This window comes from Paroedura picta, chromosome 6 (genome assembly GCF_049243985.1).
Source record: "Paroedura picta isolate Pp20150507F chromosome 6, Ppicta_v3.0, whole genome shotgun sequence".
Classification (NCBI taxonomy): Eukaryota; Metazoa; Chordata; class Lepidosauria; order Squamata; family Gekkonidae; genus Paroedura; species Paroedura picta.
The window spans coordinates 92816463-92839661 of record NC_135374.1 but is presented as its reverse complement, the minus strand read 5'-3'; the positions used below and the strand labels follow the sequence as shown (position 1 = coordinate 92839661).

Here is a 23199-nt window from a genome sequence, read left to right as displayed (position 1 = left end):
CGTCTTATTGGACAGGCAGGTGCATCCGCGAGCCCGCGACTGGCTCTTTCCCAATTTGGAGGGGGGGTCTACTCCTCCCCGCAGTGATTTCACGACCCCTCCCCGCCTTCTAGGCGCAGGTGAGCTTGTGGTACAGCAGCCGAGTTCTCCCGTGGGGCAAAGACTCGACACAAACAAAACCCTCTCCGTCTCCAGGCTCCGCCCTCTTCCCCCCCTCCCTCCCTCCCTGTCTCCATTGTACCCTCCAAAGTCGGGCGGTCTAGGCTGAGCGGCGACGGTCGGCAGCCAAAGAGGCCGCCTCGTGTGCGACCGAGCGCAGGCACAGGGTCCTCGGCTCCCCGGGTGCAACAGGGGGGCGAAAGGGGTGTGTGGCTGCCCGGGCAAGGAGGCTGGAGAGCGCATGCTCGCCCACTCCGTATGACGTGAGCAGAGTGGCTAAGCCGGGGACGATCAAAGCGCGAGCAAGAAGCAGCCGAGGGAGTGTCGAGCCGGTGCGCGAGGAGCCTCTTTGCGCGGGAAGCAGCCGGGCCAAGGGAGAGGGGTGGGGGCGACGGCGGCTTTTCGGCCGAAGGGAAACCCGACGGAGCGACCGGCCCAAGCCGCTTGAGCTCGGCCGCGTGCGTGTTTGCCCCCCGCGCTGGTTTTCCTTGCCGAAGCGAGGCGTCGGGGCGCGCAGGGACGGCCAGCGGCGGCGCATGGGGAGGCGACCCCGGGCGCACGCATGAGTGCGCAGAAGCCCGGGAGGAAAGGCGCCCGCCCGCCCAGAAGCAGCCCCCCGGCCAGGCACGGGATGGTGGCGCGGCTGCGATGAGGCAGAAACTTCTTCGGCGTGGATGTAGGAGGTAGAAGTGCGACGAGGTCGGAAGAAGCCTCCCCCTGGCTGGAGCCTGCGCCCGGAGGACAAGGAGCCGGCGGCGGGGCAGGGGCAGGCGGAGAGCCGCCTGAGCAGCTGCCCCGCGCCTCGCCATGGATTGCAGCCGTCTCAGGACTTGGATCAACAGATACGTAAGTACCCCGCGGCGCTTCCCCCTCTCCCCCCCCCCCCGGGGTCGGCGCTGCCTTCCTCCGCCAGGCTGAGCTTGGCGCGCCGCGACGATGCTCGGGCACGAAGCCCCGGCCGGCCTCGCCTTCTCGCCACGAAGGGCGGCTGGCCCCTGGTTCCCCGGCATGTCCAAGTCTCCTCGAGCGCCGCGGCCGGCCCTTTAATGAGCCCAAAGGTAGAAGCCCTTGTTCGACCGGCCGCTTCCTCATTCCCTCCAATCCCCGGAGGAGGAAGGATTCAAGTTTGAGAGGGCAGCGCTTCCCCAGCGGTGGTGCTTTTCCCCCCAGTCGACTTCGCGCTTATAGAAGTCTAGTGGAAAGCTCTTTTAAACGGATGTGTTCCTGGACACGTTGGTTTAAGAACTCTCTGCTTTGCCCGCTGGAAACACTTAAATCTCAGGTGAAGCTTACTTTAATTGTAGCAGGCTTGGCCTTCATTTTTTTTTTTTTCAGAAGTGGGGAGAGTTGTTGGGTAGGATCACAACTATGCAGCATATGCCCTGCATATTGTTTGGAAGTTAGTCCCATTGTGTTCCAGGAGGCTTATACTCCACAATAATTTCCATTTCTTCCTCCTCCCCGCTGACAGCAGGGCTCTCCTTTTGCAATTTGAAGATGAAAAATATTTGCAATTAACCAAGTAGCAGTGGGTGGTATTTTTGGCTGGCAAGGCAATGTATGTGTGTAACCATGAATATTTAAGCATATTATTATCTTTGCTGTTAATTTTTTCTTATAACAGGCTAGAAACCTGTAACATTCTTCCATTTCATTTCCAAAGCTTTCCTAAATGCTTCTAAAAATGTTTTTTTTAAAACACCCCAAAGGTTGTTGCTAAACAGCTGCAACGGATAAATATCAGAGGGATAATTTTGCTAAATCATTATACTTGTGCTCAACATATTCCATGGTTAGGGCTTCTCTTTCTCTTTTTAATAAGTATAGGGCCTTGACTTGGATAGCCTCAGGTTAGCCAAGTCTCATCAGATCGTTGAAGCTAAACAGGGATGATCCTGGCTAGTATTTGGATGGGAGACCCCCGAAAAATACCAGTGTTGCTATGTACAGATGTGCCACTGTATACATTTCCTTTTATTCAGAGCTGAAAGGGAGATTTTTAATCTAGTATAGTCTGACACATATACACATTTATGATATGATATATACATATATGATATATATACAATAAGACTTTAGAATCTGTCTTTTTAGGTACAATTTATATGCCACTCATCTTTCTGAAGCATGCAGTAAGTGATCACACTTGAGTTTGTCTCATGATTTGCACTGAGTTTGAAACAGAAGCCTTAGAGGCATATACTACACATAATTTTCTGTAGCAGGCATCAGTTCTGTAATTGCCTGTGTTTTTCTGAACACTGATACATTGTGAAATTTCTTAATGAAACTTGATGTATGCATTTAGTTTGAATAGCCTCTAATCAAGGCAATAATAATAGGGTAGGTAAGCTTCTCCAGTATCTGTTTAATTTCATGATTAGAGGAAAGGCCCTGAGCATATCAGTTTTCCCTCACGGCTCTGGGCTTTAGCATAAGGGTTGTGTGTACACCAGACAAAAATTAATTTAAATCCTCTGTAAAGAAAGGCTTCATTGTGAAGTCTGTGTGCAAATATGTGCCTGTTCTCTGGTTTTATTCTGCCATTGTAACTATTGCACATGGGAACAATACAGTGTGATCCTAACTACGGGGAATCTTGTTCAGTTTGTCATCTTTGTGACATCTGAAGGTATTCCTCGCATACTTGACAATCACACAGAAACTCTTAGGAGGTTGAATAGTGTACTCAGTACCACATTCTTGAGGGTTTCCTGCATTCTTGTATCACTTCAGTATATACATAGTTCTAAGTAACTTCTCAATTCACGGTTCAAGTGAAATATAACAATTGGATATATGTTGGAATGTATCACATTCCTAAATGTTTTTGTTGGCATATCTGACCGGAGCACGTTCCACACAAATCTTCTGCATATTTATCAAGAAGTAAGTTCCGCTGGTTTCACTTGAGGCTTAGTACAAGGAAGTGTTCATGTTTTTGTGACTGCGATTCTGCATTTGGAATACTGTCCTAAGTACAAACTTGTTAATGAGCAAGATCTTGTGATGGGTCCCTTTACTTTGTTAAAATCTATGAAAAGAACTGAAGGAATTGGGCTGAATATGTTTGTGGGCCATGACGACGGCTCCAGTGACTTCAAGTCTCTCCCATCCTGCCAAGTCATTCATTACCTTTATTGGCATTCCACAGCATTGCAACGTATGAGCATTACAACGTATAACCAAGTCATTCCCACTGCATCCCTCCTTGGCATCGCCCACCAAACTTCCTGTTACATCATCACAATGCTAATCAAAGCCCCTTCTGTCTGCCATGTTTTCTTTGTGTCTAGAGATGCTATACTTCTGAATATCAGATACTGGGGAAAATGTAATAGGGAATTACCGCTGCTTCCTAGACGCACTTGGCATAGAAACAGAATGCTAACTTACTTAGAAACAGGTAACTTGTCTGAGATCCGAAATGGAGTGTGAGGCAGAGTAGAGCCTGAGCCTTAAATGTTGCTTTGATCCTGTGTTTGCTGTTGCGCTCCCGAAGTTATAGGAGGCAGCTGTTGAGACTGAGAGACAGGCTATAACTGCCTAAGACCACACACTTAATGTAAAGCCAGGCTAGAACCAGAACTGCAAACCTCAAGCCAGTTCCCCTACATTTGCATGCAAAGCACTCATTCTCTGACTTCCCCAAAGGGGAGAGAAATCTCTAATTTTATTGGTTACCCGTTCATGGTGCTGGCCTGGGTGGCTCAGGCTTGTCAGATCTCAGAAGTTAGTATTTGGAAGGGAGATGCTACTATTTAGATGGGAGACCTCTAAGGAAAACCAGCTTGGTGTACTGGAGTGTGGACTTCTAATCTGGTGAGCTGGGTTTGATTCCCCATTCCTCCACATGCAGCCAGACCTTGGGCTCACCACGGCACTGATAAATCTGTTCTGATATCAGGGCTCTCTCAGCCTCACCTACCTCACAGGGTGTCTGTTGTGGGGAGAAGAAAGGGAAAGAGATTGTAAGCCGCTTTGAGACTCCTTTTGGTAGAGAAAAGCGGCATATAAGAACCCACTCTTCTCCTTCTCTACCAGGGTCATGATGCAGAGGCTGGCGATGGCAAACCACCTCCTTTGAAACTCCTATGGGATCACCCTAAGTCAGCTGTGACTTGATATCACTTTCCACCATCACCTGTTGATGCCCAGAATGTATGCAGTGCACCCAGTCCTCCTCCTTGGCTGCAGGCTTCCAGTTTGAAGGAGCCTGGAGATCATAGAAGGTACAGACTTTAAAGCAGGGGTAGTCAACCTGTGGTCCTCCAGATGTCCATGGACTACAATTCCCACGAGCCCCTGCCTGTGTTTGCTGGCAGGGGCTCATGGGAATTGCAGTCCATGAAGGACCACAGGTTGACTACTCCTGTTTTAAAGGATGACTGTTCTCTCCAGCCAGCCAGTGTTCAGCTCTCTCAGCCTGCTTCTCCTATAGTGTCCCTCAGAGGTCCGCCTACGAATCCCATACAGGCTGAATGAGAGACAGGGTGGGAGTGAACCCTCTGAAACATCCTGCATTTTGGTGGGCCCTTGGTCTATAAAAAGCCTCCACCAAGCCATCATTTTATCAGAGACACAGAAATGGCCATTAGGTTATTATTGTGGTTTTTGTTTTGTTTTTTCCCCGCCTTAATGTGGTTAGAGCAGCATGCTGCGTTATGTGAGTATTAATGGCCAGGATGGGGGCACAGATACATAGACGCTGTGCTTTTAGCTGTTCATTTTCAAATGGGAGTTGCTTGCTGCTTGGACCCATTTTACCTGTATCATTTGGTAGCCTCACGATTTGCAGTGAGCTTTATTTATTTTATTCTATGTCTATTCCACCCTCCCATGAGGCTCAGGGTGGTTTACATAAGATTGTTTATTCTTTTTCTTTCTCATAATTCTGCCAAGGAGTTCAGGGGGGGACACCTAGAATTATTCCCATTTATCTTTCAAACAGCTTGGTGTAGTGGTTAGGAGTGTGGACTTCTAATCTGGCGATCCAGGTTCGATTCTGCGCTTGCCCACATGCAGCCAGCTGGGTGACCTTGGGCTCACCCACAGCACTGATAAAACTGTTCTGACCGGGCAGTGATATCAGGGCTCTCTCGGCCACACCTACCTTACAGGGTGTCTGTTGTGAGGAGAGGAAAGGGAAGGCGAATGTAAGCCACTTTGAGACTCCTTCAGGGAGAGAAAAGCGGCATAAAAGAACCAACTCTTCTTCGTCTTCATTGCCTCCTCCTCCTCCTCCGTTTTCAAAGTTGCTAATGTTGAATTGTGTAATTTGTAAGTTGGAATTAGTTACTTGAAAGATTTGTACATATATATTGAAAAATCTGATTTATATATGGTGTTTTGTAGAATGGAAATAATTTAATAAAAATATTTTACCTCCAAAATATTTTACCTTCGTAGCTGGCCCAAAGTCACTGGGTAAGCTTAAGTGTTGAATGGACAGTTGAACTCAGCCCTTGCACCTTCCTATACACCATGCTAGGCATTAAAGTCAGTTCTCCTTCTGTCTGTAAACAAGTGGTAGGTAGTAAGGAAAGGCAAATGCTTATAGTAATAATCAAGAACTGCAGGGAAAGTTACAGAACACCACTGCGGTGTATGGTATTAGCTGAGTACTGTACGTGTTTGCTAATCTTCAGTAAGGAGGGTAATGTACAGCTCTGCAAAAATGGATCCACTAACAAGATCAGCCTTATGGATTTAGCTAGTAACTGAGCCTCTTTGATGAAGTATTCAAAGGAAAAAAATGGTCATAAAACATATTGTTATGGGTGGAAGATCAGACACATATAAAAATAGTGAACATACGTGAAAAAGTAGCTTAATTTTTGGATGAATGCAAACGTAGAGGACCCTGTCATATTACTGGAGTCATGTATTTTTAAATGAAACTCTGAACTGGGCTATAGTTCTTCTGTGACTGTGATAAGCATGTGACCAGGAACTTGGCATTACAGTGTGGTCTTTGGAATGCAGAAACTTGATAGACTAGGCTGTAAAGTGATGTTTCCAAATTCCTGTGCTTAAGGCTGAAAATATCACTTCAAGAACCAGTTGTTACATCACCTGTTTTGGTTTGAATCCCTATGACAGCTCAGAAAATCTGCAGGGCATAATGTCATTGGGGAACGCACAGGAAAATGCCCTAAGTTCATAGTTCTCATCCCTACCTTTGCACATATTTAGTATGATTTCTGGGTTCACAGTAACAGAATGTTCTGACTTCCCAGCTAGTACTTTGAGTACATTTACAAGGGACTACGTTGTCCATGGAGATTGTGCATATAATAAAATGGTATAGTACAGTATCACATGATCTAGGCTATTACTGTACTGCTAGTGGTGTATACAGTACCTAAAGGGCAGATTCCTACTGTAGCATTTTATAGCTGGGAGAGCAAACATAGCTGCATAGACTTTTTTGTGGGTGGGTAAAGTGGGATACTTTCCAATGTGATGTACTCTGTAAAGTTGTTGGGTGGAAAAAAGACTGTAGAAAGGAGCTAGTAAATAATAGTAAATTATGATGTGATGGAGAACTGGGCTGTAAATACATTTTTTGTGCTTCGTATGGTTATCAGGTAGCCTTAATAAAAAATCAGATTTCATTTGTATGTAAAATCCAAAACAGAAAAAAAATGGTTTTCATTCAGTGAATTCTTTTCAGATCCCAGGTTTGGTCTTAGTAATAGAATAATCAGTAGAAAAGTTGCACACATATAACAAGAAACTCTGAAAGTAAGTAGCTAGTTATCTAGAGATTCAAATCTTAATTTTATGTATTATATATACAGTACCAAGGATAAATTTTGAGGAGGCAAGTTCAGAAATCAAACAATAACCATTGGTTCAACACCATTTTTTGTCATTGTGCAATGATACTTGTGCAGGTGTCAGCTTTTTGAAGGCCAAGGTAGATGTTGTAACGAGATGGGCATAATGAATCCTCATAGCATTATCTCTGTTTCTCTCTCACTCTTCATTAAAAGCAACTTGGAGAGTGCATGATCTGGATTGGAAAACACTTGATCCATTCCTAACCTGCCTGCTCCAGGTCATCCTCACCTTTCATACGGAACATCCAAAGTAGATGTGACAAGAGTCCATGAGGATGATGCTGCCATTTTAAAATGCCTTAAAGGCCTGGTCCTAATCAGGCTTGCAGGGCAGCAGACTAAGACACTTCTGTCCTCTCCCTTGTGTCTTTTCAAGTGTTGAAGATGCAATTACTACCCTGTGGCAAAAGTGGGTGCAGGCCGGTCAGAATTGGGCTCCTGTGGCAATTTAAAATGATTTTAACATGGTGATGGCATGCTTTTGGTGGGCAGGTGGTCTTTCAACAAAAGCTCCATTTCCAAATTATGGCTGTAATGCTAATTCCAGGGTTTCATGAGTGAGCAGTGCAAAATTTGAAAGAGATGGCCAGAGTTACAACAATTCTGCACGGCCTGCAAACTGGAGCTCTTCCACCAAGCCTTTGGTTGAGCCCAATGAACCAACTCCACCAAACTAGAGCCCCTAGAGGCCCCCTCCTCCACAAGCTGCACCCTGCAGATGAAGAACCGGTCTACGGTGCAGTGTTAACCATTGAAAATGTTAAATGTTTTGCGGTTCGATGTTATGCCATTCGTAATGTTAAATGTTCACAATTATGTTTTTCCTTGTATTGGATCACAAATGATGTTTCCTTGTATTGGAGCACAAGTTCAAATGTAAGCTGCCCTGAGCTGCAAGGAAGAGAGGTATATTTAAATAAAATAAAAATATAATAAATTTCTATGAGTGGGAAAATATTGCAGAAATGGAACCGCTACCAAAGCTTGCCCTTCTGTCTTCCATTAAGTATACCTGTCTGAATTTGCACTTCTTAATTCTTGCACAGAATGGTTCATACACCATTCTAGTCCATAATGTATGAGATGTGATTGCTGGTAATATTGTTTAAAGACGTTGGACATCTTCATTAATCACATTATTACTGTCATGAGTTACAAATGATAAAAGGTCTGGTAAAGCTGTGGTGGTCACTTAACACAGTGGTCCCCAACCACCAGGCCGCGGCTCCCTCTCCCTGCCGCAGTGAGAAACTTCCCAGGCCGTAAGCAAAGCGGCTGATTAGTTTTCGGCCCGGCAAGCTTCTTTCTGCAGGAGGGGGGGAGAGGGAAGTGTGGCCGCCGGCGCAAACGCGCATGCGCTGACCTGTTGTGCATGTGCGTTTGTGGCGCAAACACGCATGCACGGATGTGCTGCACATGCAAGATGCCCGGATCGCCTCCTCCCCCCCCCCACTGGTCCACAGCCTGAAAAAGGTTGCGGACCATTGATCTAGCACACATTCTGGTATGAATCTGCTAGGAGTTACAGGATTAAGTACATTGTAGTGTCAAAGCCTCTTGTGGTGCAGAGTGGTAAGGCAGCAGACATGTAGTCTAAAGCTCTGCCCATGAGGCTGGGAGTTCAATCCCAGCAGCTGGCTCAAGGTTGACTCAGCCTTCCATCCTCCCAAGGTTGGTAAAATGAGTACCCAGCTTGCTGGGGGCTAAAACGGTAATGACTGGGGAAGGGAATGGCAAACCAACCTGTATTGAGTCTGCCATGAAAATGCTAGAGGGCGTCACCCCAAGGGTCAGACATGACTCGGTGCTTGCACAGGGGGATACCTTTACCTAGTGTAATTGTACTTGCTAGGCTGGAAATAGAAGTCAAGCACAGTAATTTTCCATGGGAAATGTATCTGAGATATGGTTCTGGAAGCCTGTCCAGATGATATATCTTTGGCATCTGCTTGTTTGATTTTTATGACTGCTTTTCAGCTTGTGGTTCCCAAAGACATGGATAAGATCTTTGGACAGGGGAGATCTGCCACCCACGTGCTCATCCCTTGCCTTTCCTAGCTCATAAATGCTATCAGAGGGGTACCAGCTGATTGGATAAAGGGAATGGTAACTATTCCTTGAGAATGGGACCTCTGCTCCCATATTTAAGGAGGCAGTGATAAGACCTGTTTTTTTTTGGGGGGGGGGGAGAATGACAGAGACCTACTATGTTAGAAAATATCAGGCCAGTCACCAATCTTCATTCTTTGACAATGTGCCAGAGTGGGTGGTTGTCTTTCAGCTTCAAAAATACCGATATTTTGGACCCATTTCAATCTGGATTTGGACTAGGCTGTTTTGGTTGCCTTGGTTGATGCCCTCTGTTGAGAACTTGATGGGGGATATGACCCTGCTAGTTCTGCTGAATTTCTCCGTGGCCTTTGATACTGTTAACCGTAGCATCCCATTGAGCTGTCTCTAAGCACTGGAGCGAAGGGGTACTATATTACAGTGATTCAGGTTCTATCTGGGGGAAGGCGGGTCAGCTTCAATATTGTGTTGGGGAATTCCCAATCTGCCCCATGGCCATTGACCTGCAGGATCTCATCTTATTCCACATGCTATTTAATATCTGTAAGATGCCACTGAGAGTGGTCACCAGGAAGTATGGACTATAATTTCTCTGCTATACAGATGATACCCCACTCAGAATTTCTTTTCCACCTAATTCCAGTGATCCTGTTGATGTTCTGAACTGGTGCTTAGAGTCAGTATTGGGCTGGATGGGAGTGAACAAGCTGAAACTTAAGCCTGAAAAGACAAAGGGGGTTTGGCTTAGTAGAAAGATCTATGAGGCAGGTCTCCCCTGTGTTAGATGAGGTTATATACCCATTGAAAAGACAGATTTACAGCTTGGGAATACTGTTTGACACAGTGGTCACCTTAGGAAACAGAGGGTAGGTAGGCTGTGGCTTGTGGTACATTTGTCCAGCTCCATCTGCTGTATCAGCTGTGTTGATTCCTGGGCCAGTCAGAACTGGCCACAGTGATCTGTGCCTCAGTTACATCTAGACTGAACTACTGCTATGCGTTCTTCTTGGGGTTGCCCTTGAAGGCTGTTCAGAAGCAGCTACTGCAAAGTGCTGCAGCTAGACAACTGGTTGGGACCAGCTATCAGGAACATATGTCCCCAATACTGCAGTAATTACACTGGCTACCACTCTGCTTCCAAGCCTAATTTAAGATGTTGGTGTTGGGTTTTAAATCCCTTCATGGCTTGGGACAGGGTAGCTGACAGACTGTTTTCTCCAATACATTCCTGACCGGGAATTAAGATTGTAGGGAGATGCCATCATGACTATCCCATCAATTAAAGATTCTCATTTGGTGGGTATGCAACAGAGGGCCTTTTTTGTGGCAGCCACACAATTATGGAACAATCTCTCCAGGGAGGTGCCCCAGACCCCTCTTGGAATATTATCAGGAGACAGCTGAAGGCACTTTTACTTAGGACAACATTTTGAATTAATTTAGCTTTTATTATTGAGTTTGGAGTTTTTAGGTCTGTGACTTTTATGGGTTTTATAATTGTGTGTTTTTTATGTTTGATTTAAAGCATAAGCCACGTTGGTTTCCACATGGGAGAAAGGTGGTGGATGTTTTTTTAAAAAAAGTATCTGTACAACAGTATTATACCAAGCTACAAAACGGATCTAACAAGCAGCAAACTGTTTCAAAGCCGGATTGCACAGGCAGAAGATAAGTGGTTTAACTTGGAACGGCAATTGTTATAATAAACAGAAAAGATAGAATCTCACCTCTTGTGAAAGTAAAGGAGCTGCAGTTTGCCAAATCACTGGAGGGATAGAAATTTTTTCTCTCACCTTTCAAACTCATTAGTATTTGGGTGGGAAGCAAGTTCCATTTTACTGCATCCACTTCAGTTTCTCTCTTATACATGTGAAAGGCCCAGGTTGATTTCTGTCCTTGAAAGTCAATCTATGCCTTACAGGCTAGTATTTTGCTAGCTATTCACAGCGAGTTGTGGGTCAATGACTGCTCTTTACAAACTTCCTGGACAGCCAGCTGATTTGCATCTGTGGGTCATTAACGCCCTGATCTAGAAGCAATATGCACAGCATTTAAACTCATAAAAAGTACTTGTTGAATTAAACATCAAAGGCCTTAAAGGATTTGTCATCTCACTCAACTGGCTTTTTTTTTGTCATCAGAACAGCTAGAACAGAAGCAGAGACCATTGTATCCTGCAACTCCACTAAACAAAGTTGGAGACTGTTCTCCAGTCCAAAAGCCAGCATGGTGTAGTGTTATGAGCAGCAGACTCTAATCTGGAGAACTGGGCTTGATTCCCCACTCTTCCACATGGGACCTACTGGATGATCTAATGCAAGTCACAGTTCTCTCAGCCCCACCTACCACACAAGTTGCCTGCTTGGTGTAGCGGTTAGGAGTGCAGACTTCTAATCTGGCAAACCGGGTTTGATTCCCCGCTCCCCCACATGCAGCCAGCTGAGTGACCTTGGGATTGCCACAGCGCTGATAAGGCTGTTCTGACCGGACAGTGACATCAGGGCTCTCTCACCCTCACAGGTTGTCTGTTGTGAGGACAGGAAAGGGAAGGTGACTGTAAGCCGCTTTGAGACTCCTTCGGGTAGAGAGAAAAGTGGCACATAAGAACCAAGTCTTCTTCTGTTAAAGGGAGAGGGAGAGAAGGCAATTGTAAGTCACTTTGAGATTCAGTAGGGTAGAGAAAAGTGGGATATAAAAATCATCTCTTCTTCCAAGGAGCTGTTTAAGTTGGATGGAGACTCTCTTTTATTTGAAGAGTTTGTAATTTCTTTTTAGGCTGGAGAAAGATTCTATCTCATATCTTTTTGCGCATTATGTTGGGGGGAGGCACTCACCTTAGTCATGCTGTAACATTAGAGCAGTGGTCCCCAACCCGCGGGCCGTGGTCCCCAACCCGCGGGCCCCCGAAGCGAGAAGCTTTAGCGGCCGATTTGCTCGCGGCCCGGAGGGGGAGCCGCGGCCGCCGGCATGGCGGCAGCGCAAACGTACCTGCGCGGACTGCCACGCACGCACGTTTGCGCCCCTGCCGGGCACAAATGCGCGTGTGCGGCAGTCCGCACAGGTGCGTTTGCGCTGGGGCTGCCGCGCGTGCACTGGCCCCCGGGCCGCCCTCTCCCTCCACTACGCCACAGCGGTCCGCAGCGAGCGTAAGCTTGCGGACCGCTGCTTTAGAGGAAATTAATAACTGTTTCTAGTTCCAAGCTAATCCATTATTCTTTTTAACTAATTCTGACAATTCTTGAAACATTTGTATTTAAAATAGATTTAGTGGCCATGAGCTAAACTGGGTGGCTGGGGGGGGGAATCCAGGAATATGTTACAAATACTGCTGATAGAAATGTTTCATTACCAGTAAAATCAATGAGAAAGTGTCTGATGTCTGGAATTTTCTTTTCTTTTTTAAATTTATTACATCCCAGTTTCCTCCCCAGTGGGAATTCATCGTGGTGTACAGAATTTTCCACTTCTTCATCTTGTTCACACAACAATTCTGTGATGCAGTTTAGAATGAATGAATGACTAGCCTAAGATCACCCAGCAAGCTTCCAGAGCAAAATAGGGATTCAAATCTGGGTCTTTAACTTACTACCCATTTCAAATATTACAAAACTGTACTATTTGAGTAAATTATTGTAGGCAGTCAAATTAAGAATCCAGTTTAATCATAATAGTTTATGCCTAAATGGAGCAATAATTATATGGAATGATTACCTGTTTTTAAAATAACGTTTACAAAATAAATGCATTGTGAAATTTAATTATGAGGCTAGATCAGTCTTATTCTTTTTAACGATGTTCTGTTACATGAAGTGTAATAATTATATTTCACACTTATATAGCACTTCCATTGTTCAAAGGGCTTCACACCCATTGTGTTGGATCCAGAACAGTGTTTCTGTGGGAGCTAGGATCATTGTTTTGCCTGCTGCAGCTTCATATGTCCTCTAAAATGATGCTCTTATACTGCTCTGGATTCAGACTATTATTTTTCAGTCCTTATAATGACTCAGTGAGAATATAACAAAAGTCAAGTGATACTTTAAAGAATAACAACATTTCTGTATGTGTCCTAGTTTGCTTTGTCAGCTCATGAAAACTCTTACAATTGGACCACTAGACTTTTTGTTTTATTTTGCTTCAGTTAGACTGATATCTGCAGCTACCTCTGAGGTAGGTGCTATTGCATTAACTGAGTGTGGAAGTTCTGGGAGACTGAGAGAAAGTAGCTCTTTTAAGAAGAAGAAGAATTGGTTCTTATATGCCGCTTTTTCTCTACCCGGAGGAGTCTCAAAGCGGCTTACATTTCACCTTCCCTTTCCCCTCCCCACAACAGACACCCTGTGAGGTTGGTGAGGCTGAGAGAGCCCTGATATTACTACTTAGTCAGTATAGCTTTTATCAGTGCTATGGGGAGCCCAAGGTCACCCAGCTGGCTGCATGTGGAGGGGGAGTGGGGAATCAAACCCAGATGGCCAGATTAGGAGTCTGCACTCCTAACCATTACACCAAGCTGGCTCTCTTAGATCACAGTTCTTTTTTTTGTTTTTATGCCACAAAGCTACAACAGCTATGGCTTTTGAGAACTGAATCTCCTGAAGTGCTGATGATTTTAGACAGCAGTTAATCTCATGCATTTGGAACTGCCTAAAGTTTTTAAGGCATACACACCAGCCGCAGGAAAAGGTCTGCAAAACACTCGTGGTATGTGTGATTGTTTTATAATCTACAGAAGTTTTATAATCTACAGAAGTTGTATAATCTGCATAGAAGTTGTATAATCTACATAGATTAGAAGTTTTATAAAGTATAGAGAACAAATGACTTGTCCTTGTTCTGTAGTGCTTTAACTAAAAATAGCTCAGTTGCACCTCTATGAGATCTGACTAGGGTTGGGTTTGCATCTGAAGCAGCGCTCATTCCAGCATGAGCTTTGGAGTCAGTGCTCACTTCTTCAGATGCTGTAGAGAGGAAATCATATTCCTTATTTTTATTGGGGAAATTACTGAAGGGGATGGAGGAAAGGGAGGAGTTGGGGTCATTGAGAGATTTGGTGTGAATCATGTCATAACTCATGCATGGTTGTGAGTGTAAGAGACTGAAATGTAATAGATTGTTGTTACACGTAATGAATAGAGCCTCTTGTGGCGCAGAGTGGTAAGGCAGCCGTCTGAAAGCTTTGCCCATGAGGCTGGGAGTTCAATCCCAGCAGCCGGCTCAAGGTTGACTCAGCCTTCCATCCTTCCGAGGTCGGTGAAATGAGTACCCAGCTTGCTGGGGGGTAAACAGTCATGACTGGGGAAGGCACTGGCAAACCACCCCGTATTGAGTCTGCCATGAAAACGCTGGAGGGCGTCACCCCAAGGGTCAGACATGACTCGGTGCTTGCACAGGGGAAACTTTTACCTTTACACGTAATGGATGATAGAGGTAAGGGGGTTGGAGCCAACAATTTTTTCCACTGGTGAAAAAGCAGGGAATGTGCCCCCGCCCCCACCAAAACAGCTATGTTTAAGGTCATTAAACAAAAGCCATGTGGAATGGGGGCTATAATAAGGCAAGTTGGGAGGGGGAGGATTGACTAAAAATGCTGGCTGGATTCAACCCAAATGTTCCAGTCTCTCTCATGGTGTATAGATACACAAAATGTAGTGGCATGCACATTTTGTTCCTTCTGATTAGTCAGTTCCACTTTAAATTTGGTCAGCATTATGTTTGATTATTGAGTATTCAGCCTCAGAAATGCAATTCAGAATTCTGTTTGGTTTTTCAAGTTTTGTTGGTGTAAATCTTACTCTAAACTTTGTCCTGATGTTTTTGCTGGAGGCCAGAAAGTTATTTGAATGTATTACATTTGTATTCAAAGATAAGAAATATCTTACTACCCTGCCCCTTGTGTACTTGTGTGCTGGAAGTTAGCTGGTGAGATTGACATGGCAAACTAAATTTCTCGGGGATACAATTCCTCCTGCACAAATGATATCTGCAAACTTGGATGGACCTCTTTAAGAGCATTTGTATTAAACTATTCAGATTGAACAATTCAATTATTTGTTAGAAGTCATTTCTTATTGAATGTATACTGTTTTGTTTGTAAAATAGAATGTCATGAAAAATATTGCTGAATATAATGTCGTCTCTCAAGTTTTTACAAAGTTTTAACTGTTCCCTTGTGGTAATCAAATGGTTGTTGTTCCACTGGAAAGACGGATGCATTCTAACTGGAGTTAAACTGGAAAGAGGGATGTATTCTAACCTGTTCATTTTGTTTTGCTTTGTTAAAATGTAAATTCCCCTTTCCTCTATAGATAACCATTATATATAGTACAGTCTGTTAGTGTACTTAGTATGCTGTATGTGCAGCAGTATAAATGTGGAGTAGCATGCTATTTCAGGCTTCTTGAAAACTTATCCCTTGCAATGTGCTGTGAATCTACTATTTAACAGTTGTTTAATATTTTATAACCAATGTCATTTTCCTGTTCTGTTTTACTATGTCACCTAGTTCTGATCTATTTGACTGTTTTTAAAGTTGTACATTAGTAGGCTCTTGACCTGGGTCTCAAGAAACTGTGTGGTCCAGTGATTGAGCTGGGATTTGGGAGACCAAGGTTCAGATCCCCACTCTGCCATGGAAGCTTGCTGGGTGATTCTGTCTCTGTCACATTCTCAACTTAGCCTGTCTCACAGAGGCTTTGTGAATATAGGATGGGTCAGAAATTTTAGCTTCAATTAGTAATGTTAGCTTCAATTAGTATTTTTGAGGAAGAAGAAGAGTTGGTTCTTATATGCCGCTTTTCTCTACTAGAAGGAGTCTCAAAGCAGCTTACAATCGCTTTCCCTTTCCTCTCCCCACAACAGACACCCTGTGAGGTGGGTGAGGCTGAGAGAGCCCTGATATTACTGCTCAGTCAGAACAGCTTTATCTGTGCTTTTGCGAGCCCAAGGTCACCCAGCTGACTGCATGTCTGCATGTGGGGGAGAAGCGGGGACTCAAACCCAGCTCTCCAGATTAGAAGTCGGTGCACCTAACCACTACACTAAGCTGGCTCTTGGATACTTATGTCCCAGTCCTTAACACAATTTGCTTGTATTAGGGGTGAATTGGCCATTGAGGCTCCTGGGAAGAAATTCCCCCTTGACTGGAAGTCACTAAGTGGAGTCTCAGGGTATTTGGGTATTTGAAGGTAAGGAATGTTCTTAACCTGGCTGCTCTGTAGTAAGGGACAATAGGGGCCCACCAAGCATTACCTCAACAGGCCTTCTTGGTCTCAAACTGCCAGGCCTCTCAGCTTGGGGCCCTCTTGGTAGGTTCTCTCTCCTTTTTGGGATGGGTATTAGGTCATTTTCCAAGGCCTTTTCTCATCCTCAGTCTGCCCTTTCTGCCTGTATTCTGACTTTCAATAGCATTTACTTTCCTTCCAGTGTTTGAATGCTGAAGTACTTCATGGTTTTTGTAAAGGTCAGATACCTAGAGGACCTCTCAAATGTGCACTTATTGCCCACTGCAGGTCAAACGGCTTTCCTGTGCAAATATGAACGGGCAAGATTGCACATTTTGACATAATCCTTTCAAGGGGAAATGTAAACAGAAAGTTGCTACACTCTCCACTTTTCAAACTAAGGCTTCAATTGAATAGTTAAATAGTTACAAGGGTAGAGAACTATTAAAGCTGATGGTATTCGCTGCATACGTACAACTGCCACACAGTTATGGTTTCTTAAACAGGATTGGCACATTCAGTTTATTATGGGAATCTTCAGTCTCTGTGATTGTGCAGATTTGAGGATTGCCCAAGGTGATTCCTGTTTGTAGCTTCGTTAGAACCTGGAGGGTCAATTTGGATACCCCAGCTAATAGGTATTGAGAGAATTCTCCTCCATTAACTTTCTAATCCCTTTTTAACCCAGTGGCCATCACATCTTGTGGCAACAAATTCTGTAATGTGTGTGTTGCGTGAAGTACACAGAGAAGATTTGAGGCAGATAACTGGGTTTTTCCTGATTAGCCATAGATGTAGAACAATCGCTATGAGTGACTCCAACACCCATTATTTTGATAAAAGAAGCTATGTTATACTGTCTGTAAACCTATAACCTGGCCGCTTCCCTCCACCTACAGCTTGTATGCATCATTTGCTATTCTGTTGCCCATTCGTAGTTTGAAGAAATGCTTTTGGAGCACTTTCGGACTGTGTGGGTTTCCTGTACCATCTAGTGTCATCCACAAACATGATCATCTCCCTGTTCATACTTGAATCTTTATTGTCTGTAAATAAATTAGCACCAGTCTCAGTGCAAAATCTGTGAGGAATTCCACTGCTTGCTTTTCTTTAATGGGAGAGCTGTATACTCATTCCTGTCCTCTGCTTCTTGTTTGTCTAAATTAATGAACTATCCTTTTCTCCTTCTGAAGTGGACATCTATCTTGGGTGATTCCCACAAGTTGCTAAAGTTGCTGGTTTGTCTTGAATAATTGTTGGAGACATATTACTCCATATAAATAGAATGTTTTTGCAAAATAGTTTGAATTAGGAATCCTTATATATGTCGACTTCTCACAAAAAAAAAATTCTCACAGTGCTTTCTTTTGTGAAGAAATACAGGTACTGGAACAGTCCCAGCTTTTTTTTCAAACCTGAGGACTACCAATACTTCCTAGTGAAATCTCTAGCTCCTCTTGAACTAAGACAACCTGTGGTTACAGAGGACTCCTCTTCAAATGCCAAATTGAGGCCCAGATATAAAGGGGATGAGAAGTTTTCCCCTTTGACTCAAAAGGTATTTTCCATGCCTGAGGTCTCTGAGAAGAAGACATAATGACTAAAGCCTATGTCAAATAGAAAGGTCCCCATTTTCATTAAAAGCTGCACAAACTATCTGACTATGCCTGTCTCTTAGGTTGATGCTCCAATCATTATTTTTTTTTGGGGGGGGGGGGATGTTTCTAAGCCACTTTGGGATTCCCTCATGTAGTGAAAAGCGAGGTATAAAAAACCCATCTCTTCTTCTGAGACATTTCTGGACTGCTTTCAGAAGATGGGGAGGGCAACATTAGGGAATATATGGACAGGCAGGATGACTAAAGATTCAGAGGGTGGTTCTTCAGACTTTGTGAAATTCCTTGTCTCTTTCAGTAATTGCTGCTGTTGCCTCAGTTTTCTGTTTTTGCTTCTTTCCTTGGTGATTCCGCTTAAGGGGGGGAATCCAAAATCCTAGCTGGAATTTAGTAACAAAATGAAATATGCAATAGTTAAATTATATTTTAATTTAACTGAATTTGAATCACTGAATGCAGAGGTGTATTGTTGAGGATACAGTGCTCTTTGGATATAGCTATAATTTTTACTTGCTGTTATTGAAGTTTTGCTCTGTTATGTAAATATGTAATGTGATTTTAGAATTTATTGTTTAAATTTCTTGAGCTCTTTGATGGTGCTCATTAATCTTCATTTATTTTCAAAACTCCTTCACTGTTTTATAATACAAACATTCATTTTACTTGCTTCTAATTAGCACATGTACATTCAAAATCAAAAAGGAATTCCAGAGTAGCAGTTGGAGATTATTGAAGGAATTTGTTATTGAGAAAACAAGCACAACTTGATGAATCGAGACTACATTCTGTGTCATTAAAAACTGCATGTCTTGGAGACTGCATTTTTTTCTGGCTACTGGAAGATCTACTTGCTGATGAGAAATCATCGTACAATAGCAGTCATAGTCCCGCTGCATACTGCATTGGTCAGACTGCACCTGGAGTTTTGTACGCAGCTCTGGAGGCCTCACTTTAAAAAGGTTATTGACAAAATTGAGAAGGTGCAGAGGAGAGCAGTGAGGGATGATTCTGAGTCTGGGGGCCAAGCCGTATGAGGAAAGGCTAAGGGATTTGTGAACATACAACCTGGAGGAGAAGAAAAAGAAGAGGAGGAGGAGCTGGTTCTTATATGCCGCTTTTCTCTACCAGAAGGAGTCTCAAAGTGGCTTACAGTGGCCTTCCCTTTCCTCTCCCTACAACAGACACCCTGTGAGGTGGGTGAGGCTGAGAGAGCCCTGATACTATTGCTTGGTCAGAACAGCTTTATCAGTGCTGTAGGAAGCCCAAGGTCACCCAGCTGGCCGCACGTGGAGGACCGGGGAATCATTAGCTGGACAGATACTTGTCATGGATGCTTTAGGCTGATCCTACTTTTAGCAGGGGATTGGACTAGACAGCCTGTATGGCCCCTTCCAACTCTATGATTCTATCCCACAAAGGTCATGTAGCTTAGACAGGAAAAAAGAAACAAAATTGCTTCTCATGTATACAAATGCAAGGGCCTTCCTCTCACTTTTTCTGTTCAAGTATGGCCTGAGTCATATCTATACTTGCAGTGGCAGTTCCCCATATGCCTCCAGAGATTCTATATGATCTTAAACCAGGGGTAGTCTAACTGCGGCCCTCCAGATGTCCATGGACTACAATTCCCAGGAGCCCCCTGCCAGCGAATGCTGGCAGGGGGCTCCTGGGAATTGTAGTCCATGGACATCTGGAGGGCTGCAGTTTGACTACCCCTGTCTTAAACCATCATTTAGGAGCACTGTGTGTGGCTAAAAGTAGCTGGAACTGTGAGGGACAGCTTTGTGCAGATAACTTTACACAGGTAGAACGTTTGAATCATTTCTGAGACCCGTGTAATGGCTACCAGGTCTGTTCTTCATGCATGATCACATCTGAATGGATAGTTCTGTGAGCATTCTAAATTTTATGTAAGGAGTCAGGATAAATGTGAAATTTCTTCCTAAACCAAAATAACCTCATAAACAATGTTTTGTTGTTATATATGTATTTGGATCCAAAGAGTCTCTTTAGGTCATGGAGGAGCTTTTGAGTCCAGCTTATTCTTTTTTCTAAATGTCAGCTACATTGTTCAGGTTATGCATCATGTTTTTCTTGTTTTATTTCTTTCTGTGCTCATTTATGATTGTGGATCCATCTTGTAACCTGAGAGAGTTATCTGCAAAGCTTCTGAATGATTTTTGTTGCCTTTTCTAAAAGAAGAAACCTTTATTGTCTCTGTGAGTGTGTATTTGTCCTACTTTGAATAAACAAACATATTTTGGGCTGTGGTGGCTGCAGAAATTCTGGTTCCTGTTGCTATTGGTTACAAAATACTGCTCTGTTGCATATTGTATAAAACGTGCTATGATGTTAGAACCCTCTTGACATTCAGTTGCTTACATTTTTCAGCTGACATCGTCCCTGCACAAATTCACCACAAATCTTTAGACCAAGCTCAATAATATTTGCAATGATCTCTTATTAATAAAACAGGAGCAGTAGGGAGTGAAGGATTTGTGGAAGAAAGCCTCTCTGACAGAGAGCAGGACATAGCAGGACATACAGTCTGTTTACTATGCAAATAACTATAGCTGGAGGAAGAAAGCAAAAATATTTCCTAATCATTGCTTTATTAGATAGATGCGTGTCCATGTGTGCACTGCACGTAGGGATGCTGGTCCCCAGGTGGAGCTGGGGATCCCCTGAATTACAGGTCATCTCCAGAATAAAGAGATCATCATCATCATCATCATTGCCTCACCCAAAGGCTCAAGGTGAGTCACAACATTTAAAAACCCCAGTAGAAACCCTACACAAAGAATAAAATAACAATTCAATAGATTCTAATCACATTAGAATAAGATGAGGTGGTAAAACACAACTCCCAACAACCCAGCCTGAGGAACCCAATCTAGAGGGGAGGGAGACAGAGGGAGCTATTGGAATTTGCTACTGCCGCTCCGATCACTCCCATTGGGAGGCCCAGATCTTCCTTGCCACCTGGCCTCAACCAATGACCTGGCGGAAGAGCTCCATTTTGCAGGGTGGACTCCATAGAATTATATTCCACTGAGGTCCTTCCCTGTCCCAAACCCTGCCCACTCCCAGCCCTATCCTCCAAAGTCTCCAGCCGTTTCCCAGCCTAGAGCTGGCAGCCCTGACTGCACACACCACAAACGGTGGAATGCTCCAGGGCAGCATTATACATGTTTGGTTCCTCTTGGATTTGAGAGAGCGTTTGAGACACCCTGTCTTTCTAATACACATTTAAATGGCACTCCTAGAAAGCAGCAGACCTGTTGTCCCACAGCTTGTCCCTAGAAAGAGTTTTCTGCACTACAAGGAACCATGCTGTGAAGACTTCTGACTTCATTGAATAATGTTTTCTTCTGTCTCACTTCTACTTTTCCATCTTTGCCCCTCTTGTCAGCTAGAATGGTACATCATCTCCAGGCTCTTCTTCAGGAACATAGAACCATGTTCATCTAATAACTGACTCCCGTTGAAGAAACATCCAGTTATTTAAAAAAAGCAATAATGTCTTGTCCAATTCCTCATAAAGCAAAACATATTGATTAACCACTCACAATGATCAAAAGCATGCAGATTGTTCAGATGTATAGGAATGATTTTGGGGGCATGCAGGATCCTTCAGCACTCCCTGCCCCATTTCAAGCAGACTTGGAATGCTAGTTTGAGGGGAAGAGGTCATGCCATTAATTTGCATTCACACCAAACCACGGTTTGTTGGTTTGCCATAAAAGTTTTTATCTGACCACATTGAGGAGGTGAAATGTGACCTGCAATCCACCCAGGTGTATTCACTGAAATAACAAATCATGGTTTAATCTCTTCTTTAGCAGCAGCCATAAAAGCCCCCTTCCAAATTATTTTTATAGTTTGTTCTGCTGTTGCAGGAAAAAACAAAGCAAAACACAGTGAGGCATGCTGTAGGAACAGTCAGACAGAGGCAGTGTTAACTCATGATGAATTTGTTGCTTTTGTTGTTTGTTGAAATAATACTTCGCTGTTACTGGTTCTCCTGATCCTTGAGTACTGCTTTTGTTGGGTGTAAATTACGTTGATTTAAGTGGTACATAATTGTAGTATTGCCTCTTTTCTTTTATCAGATCATGTAGTGTAATTTTTCTGGTGGTATAACTGTCAAGCAACAGCTCATCTGGCATTCTAAGAAGGCAGAGAAGCACTTTGAATATTGTTATACTTCTAGGTGTAATTGCCATAGCAACAGTTTCCAGTGGTTAAGGCAGACTTCAGGTTTGCCGTAGGAGCATCTCCTTGGAATGTTCTTAAAAAGCAAATTTTGCAAATGTGGGTGTATGTTTATTTCAAGAGATGTGCACACACATTTGGAAGATCTGATAAAATCGATATTTGGTAATGTGGATAGAATTGAACTTGATTTGGTTATCGGATTCTATATAGGGCTTGCTCTTGTGTGCACTATATGCACTCATGTCAACTGAGCTTTCTTTGGAATATATTTGATATTGCATTACCTTAAAGCAGAGGAATTGGTCTATGTCAGTGCTCTCTAGGCCATGGGATTGTGGACCCTCATTGATGGAGAATATGCCCTGATAGACTGATATTTTTTGTTCTCTTTTTTAAAAGGACCTGCTGCCTGTGTAAATATTTACAGAGCAAGGTGGCTATGCTTCTTGCCCTCTCCTTGGATGTATGCTGCAAAGACCAGCAAGACAAACTCAGTCACTCTTTTTGACATGGGCAAGTTCAGGGCCCCTATTCCCCTGGATTCTTTCCAACAGTTGATGCTCTAATGTGCTACATGCACTTGTTGTATGAAACCTGCCTCTCCACTGGTGAAGTTACTTTATACTTTGCGTTGTTAGATTTGTTTTTTTTTCTGACACACATGGAAATGCACTCTTGATGTAGAGTTAGGCAAAAGTTGAGAATGGTGGCCTCAAATATATATTTTAGAAGGTAGGCTCCAAATCAGATACCTTAGAAACACTAGCTGGGGCTACACCGAACAGATTTTGCTTTGTCACCCAGGAAGACTTTTTTGATCTTATACAAGAGAGCATGTCACATTATAAATTGACCACTGAGGAAGGCCCCTGTGGGTCAAAACGTATTTGGTCTATTCTGTCATGTGCTGTTTTTAATATATTGGTGCACTTTGTTTAATAAATGTCTATATTGGTTTTTTAAATATTGTTTTGCAAGTAAACTTTTGGGTTCCTGACTTCTGTTCGGGTTGGGTTTCAGTTCCCTTTTTGGCTTTGTGTTAGATTTTCATTTCACATGACTTCCTATTGT

At 43.6% G+C, this 23199-nt stretch overlaps 1 protein-coding gene across 8 annotated transcripts in view; it reads left to right on the top strand.

Moving 5' to 3' along the window:
* Window positions 1-244: 244 nt before the first annotated feature.
* The window catches only part of ATP11A (ATPase phospholipid transporting 11A), a 145834-nt gene continuing 122879 nt past the window's right edge, over window positions 245-23199 (top strand). For 5 of the 8 annotated variants that reach the window (XM_077343721.1, XM_077343724.1, XM_077343726.1 and 2 more), the window contains exon 1: window positions 245-1005. In XM_077343721.1, coding sequence (XP_077199836.1) covers window positions 967-1005 — 39 coding nt within the window. In that variant the 5' untranslated portion in view covers window positions 245-966. The remainder of the gene's footprint in view (window positions 1006-23199) is intronic. The other 3 variants (XM_077343722.1, XM_077343727.1, XM_077343728.1) reach the window with 1 other exon arrangement.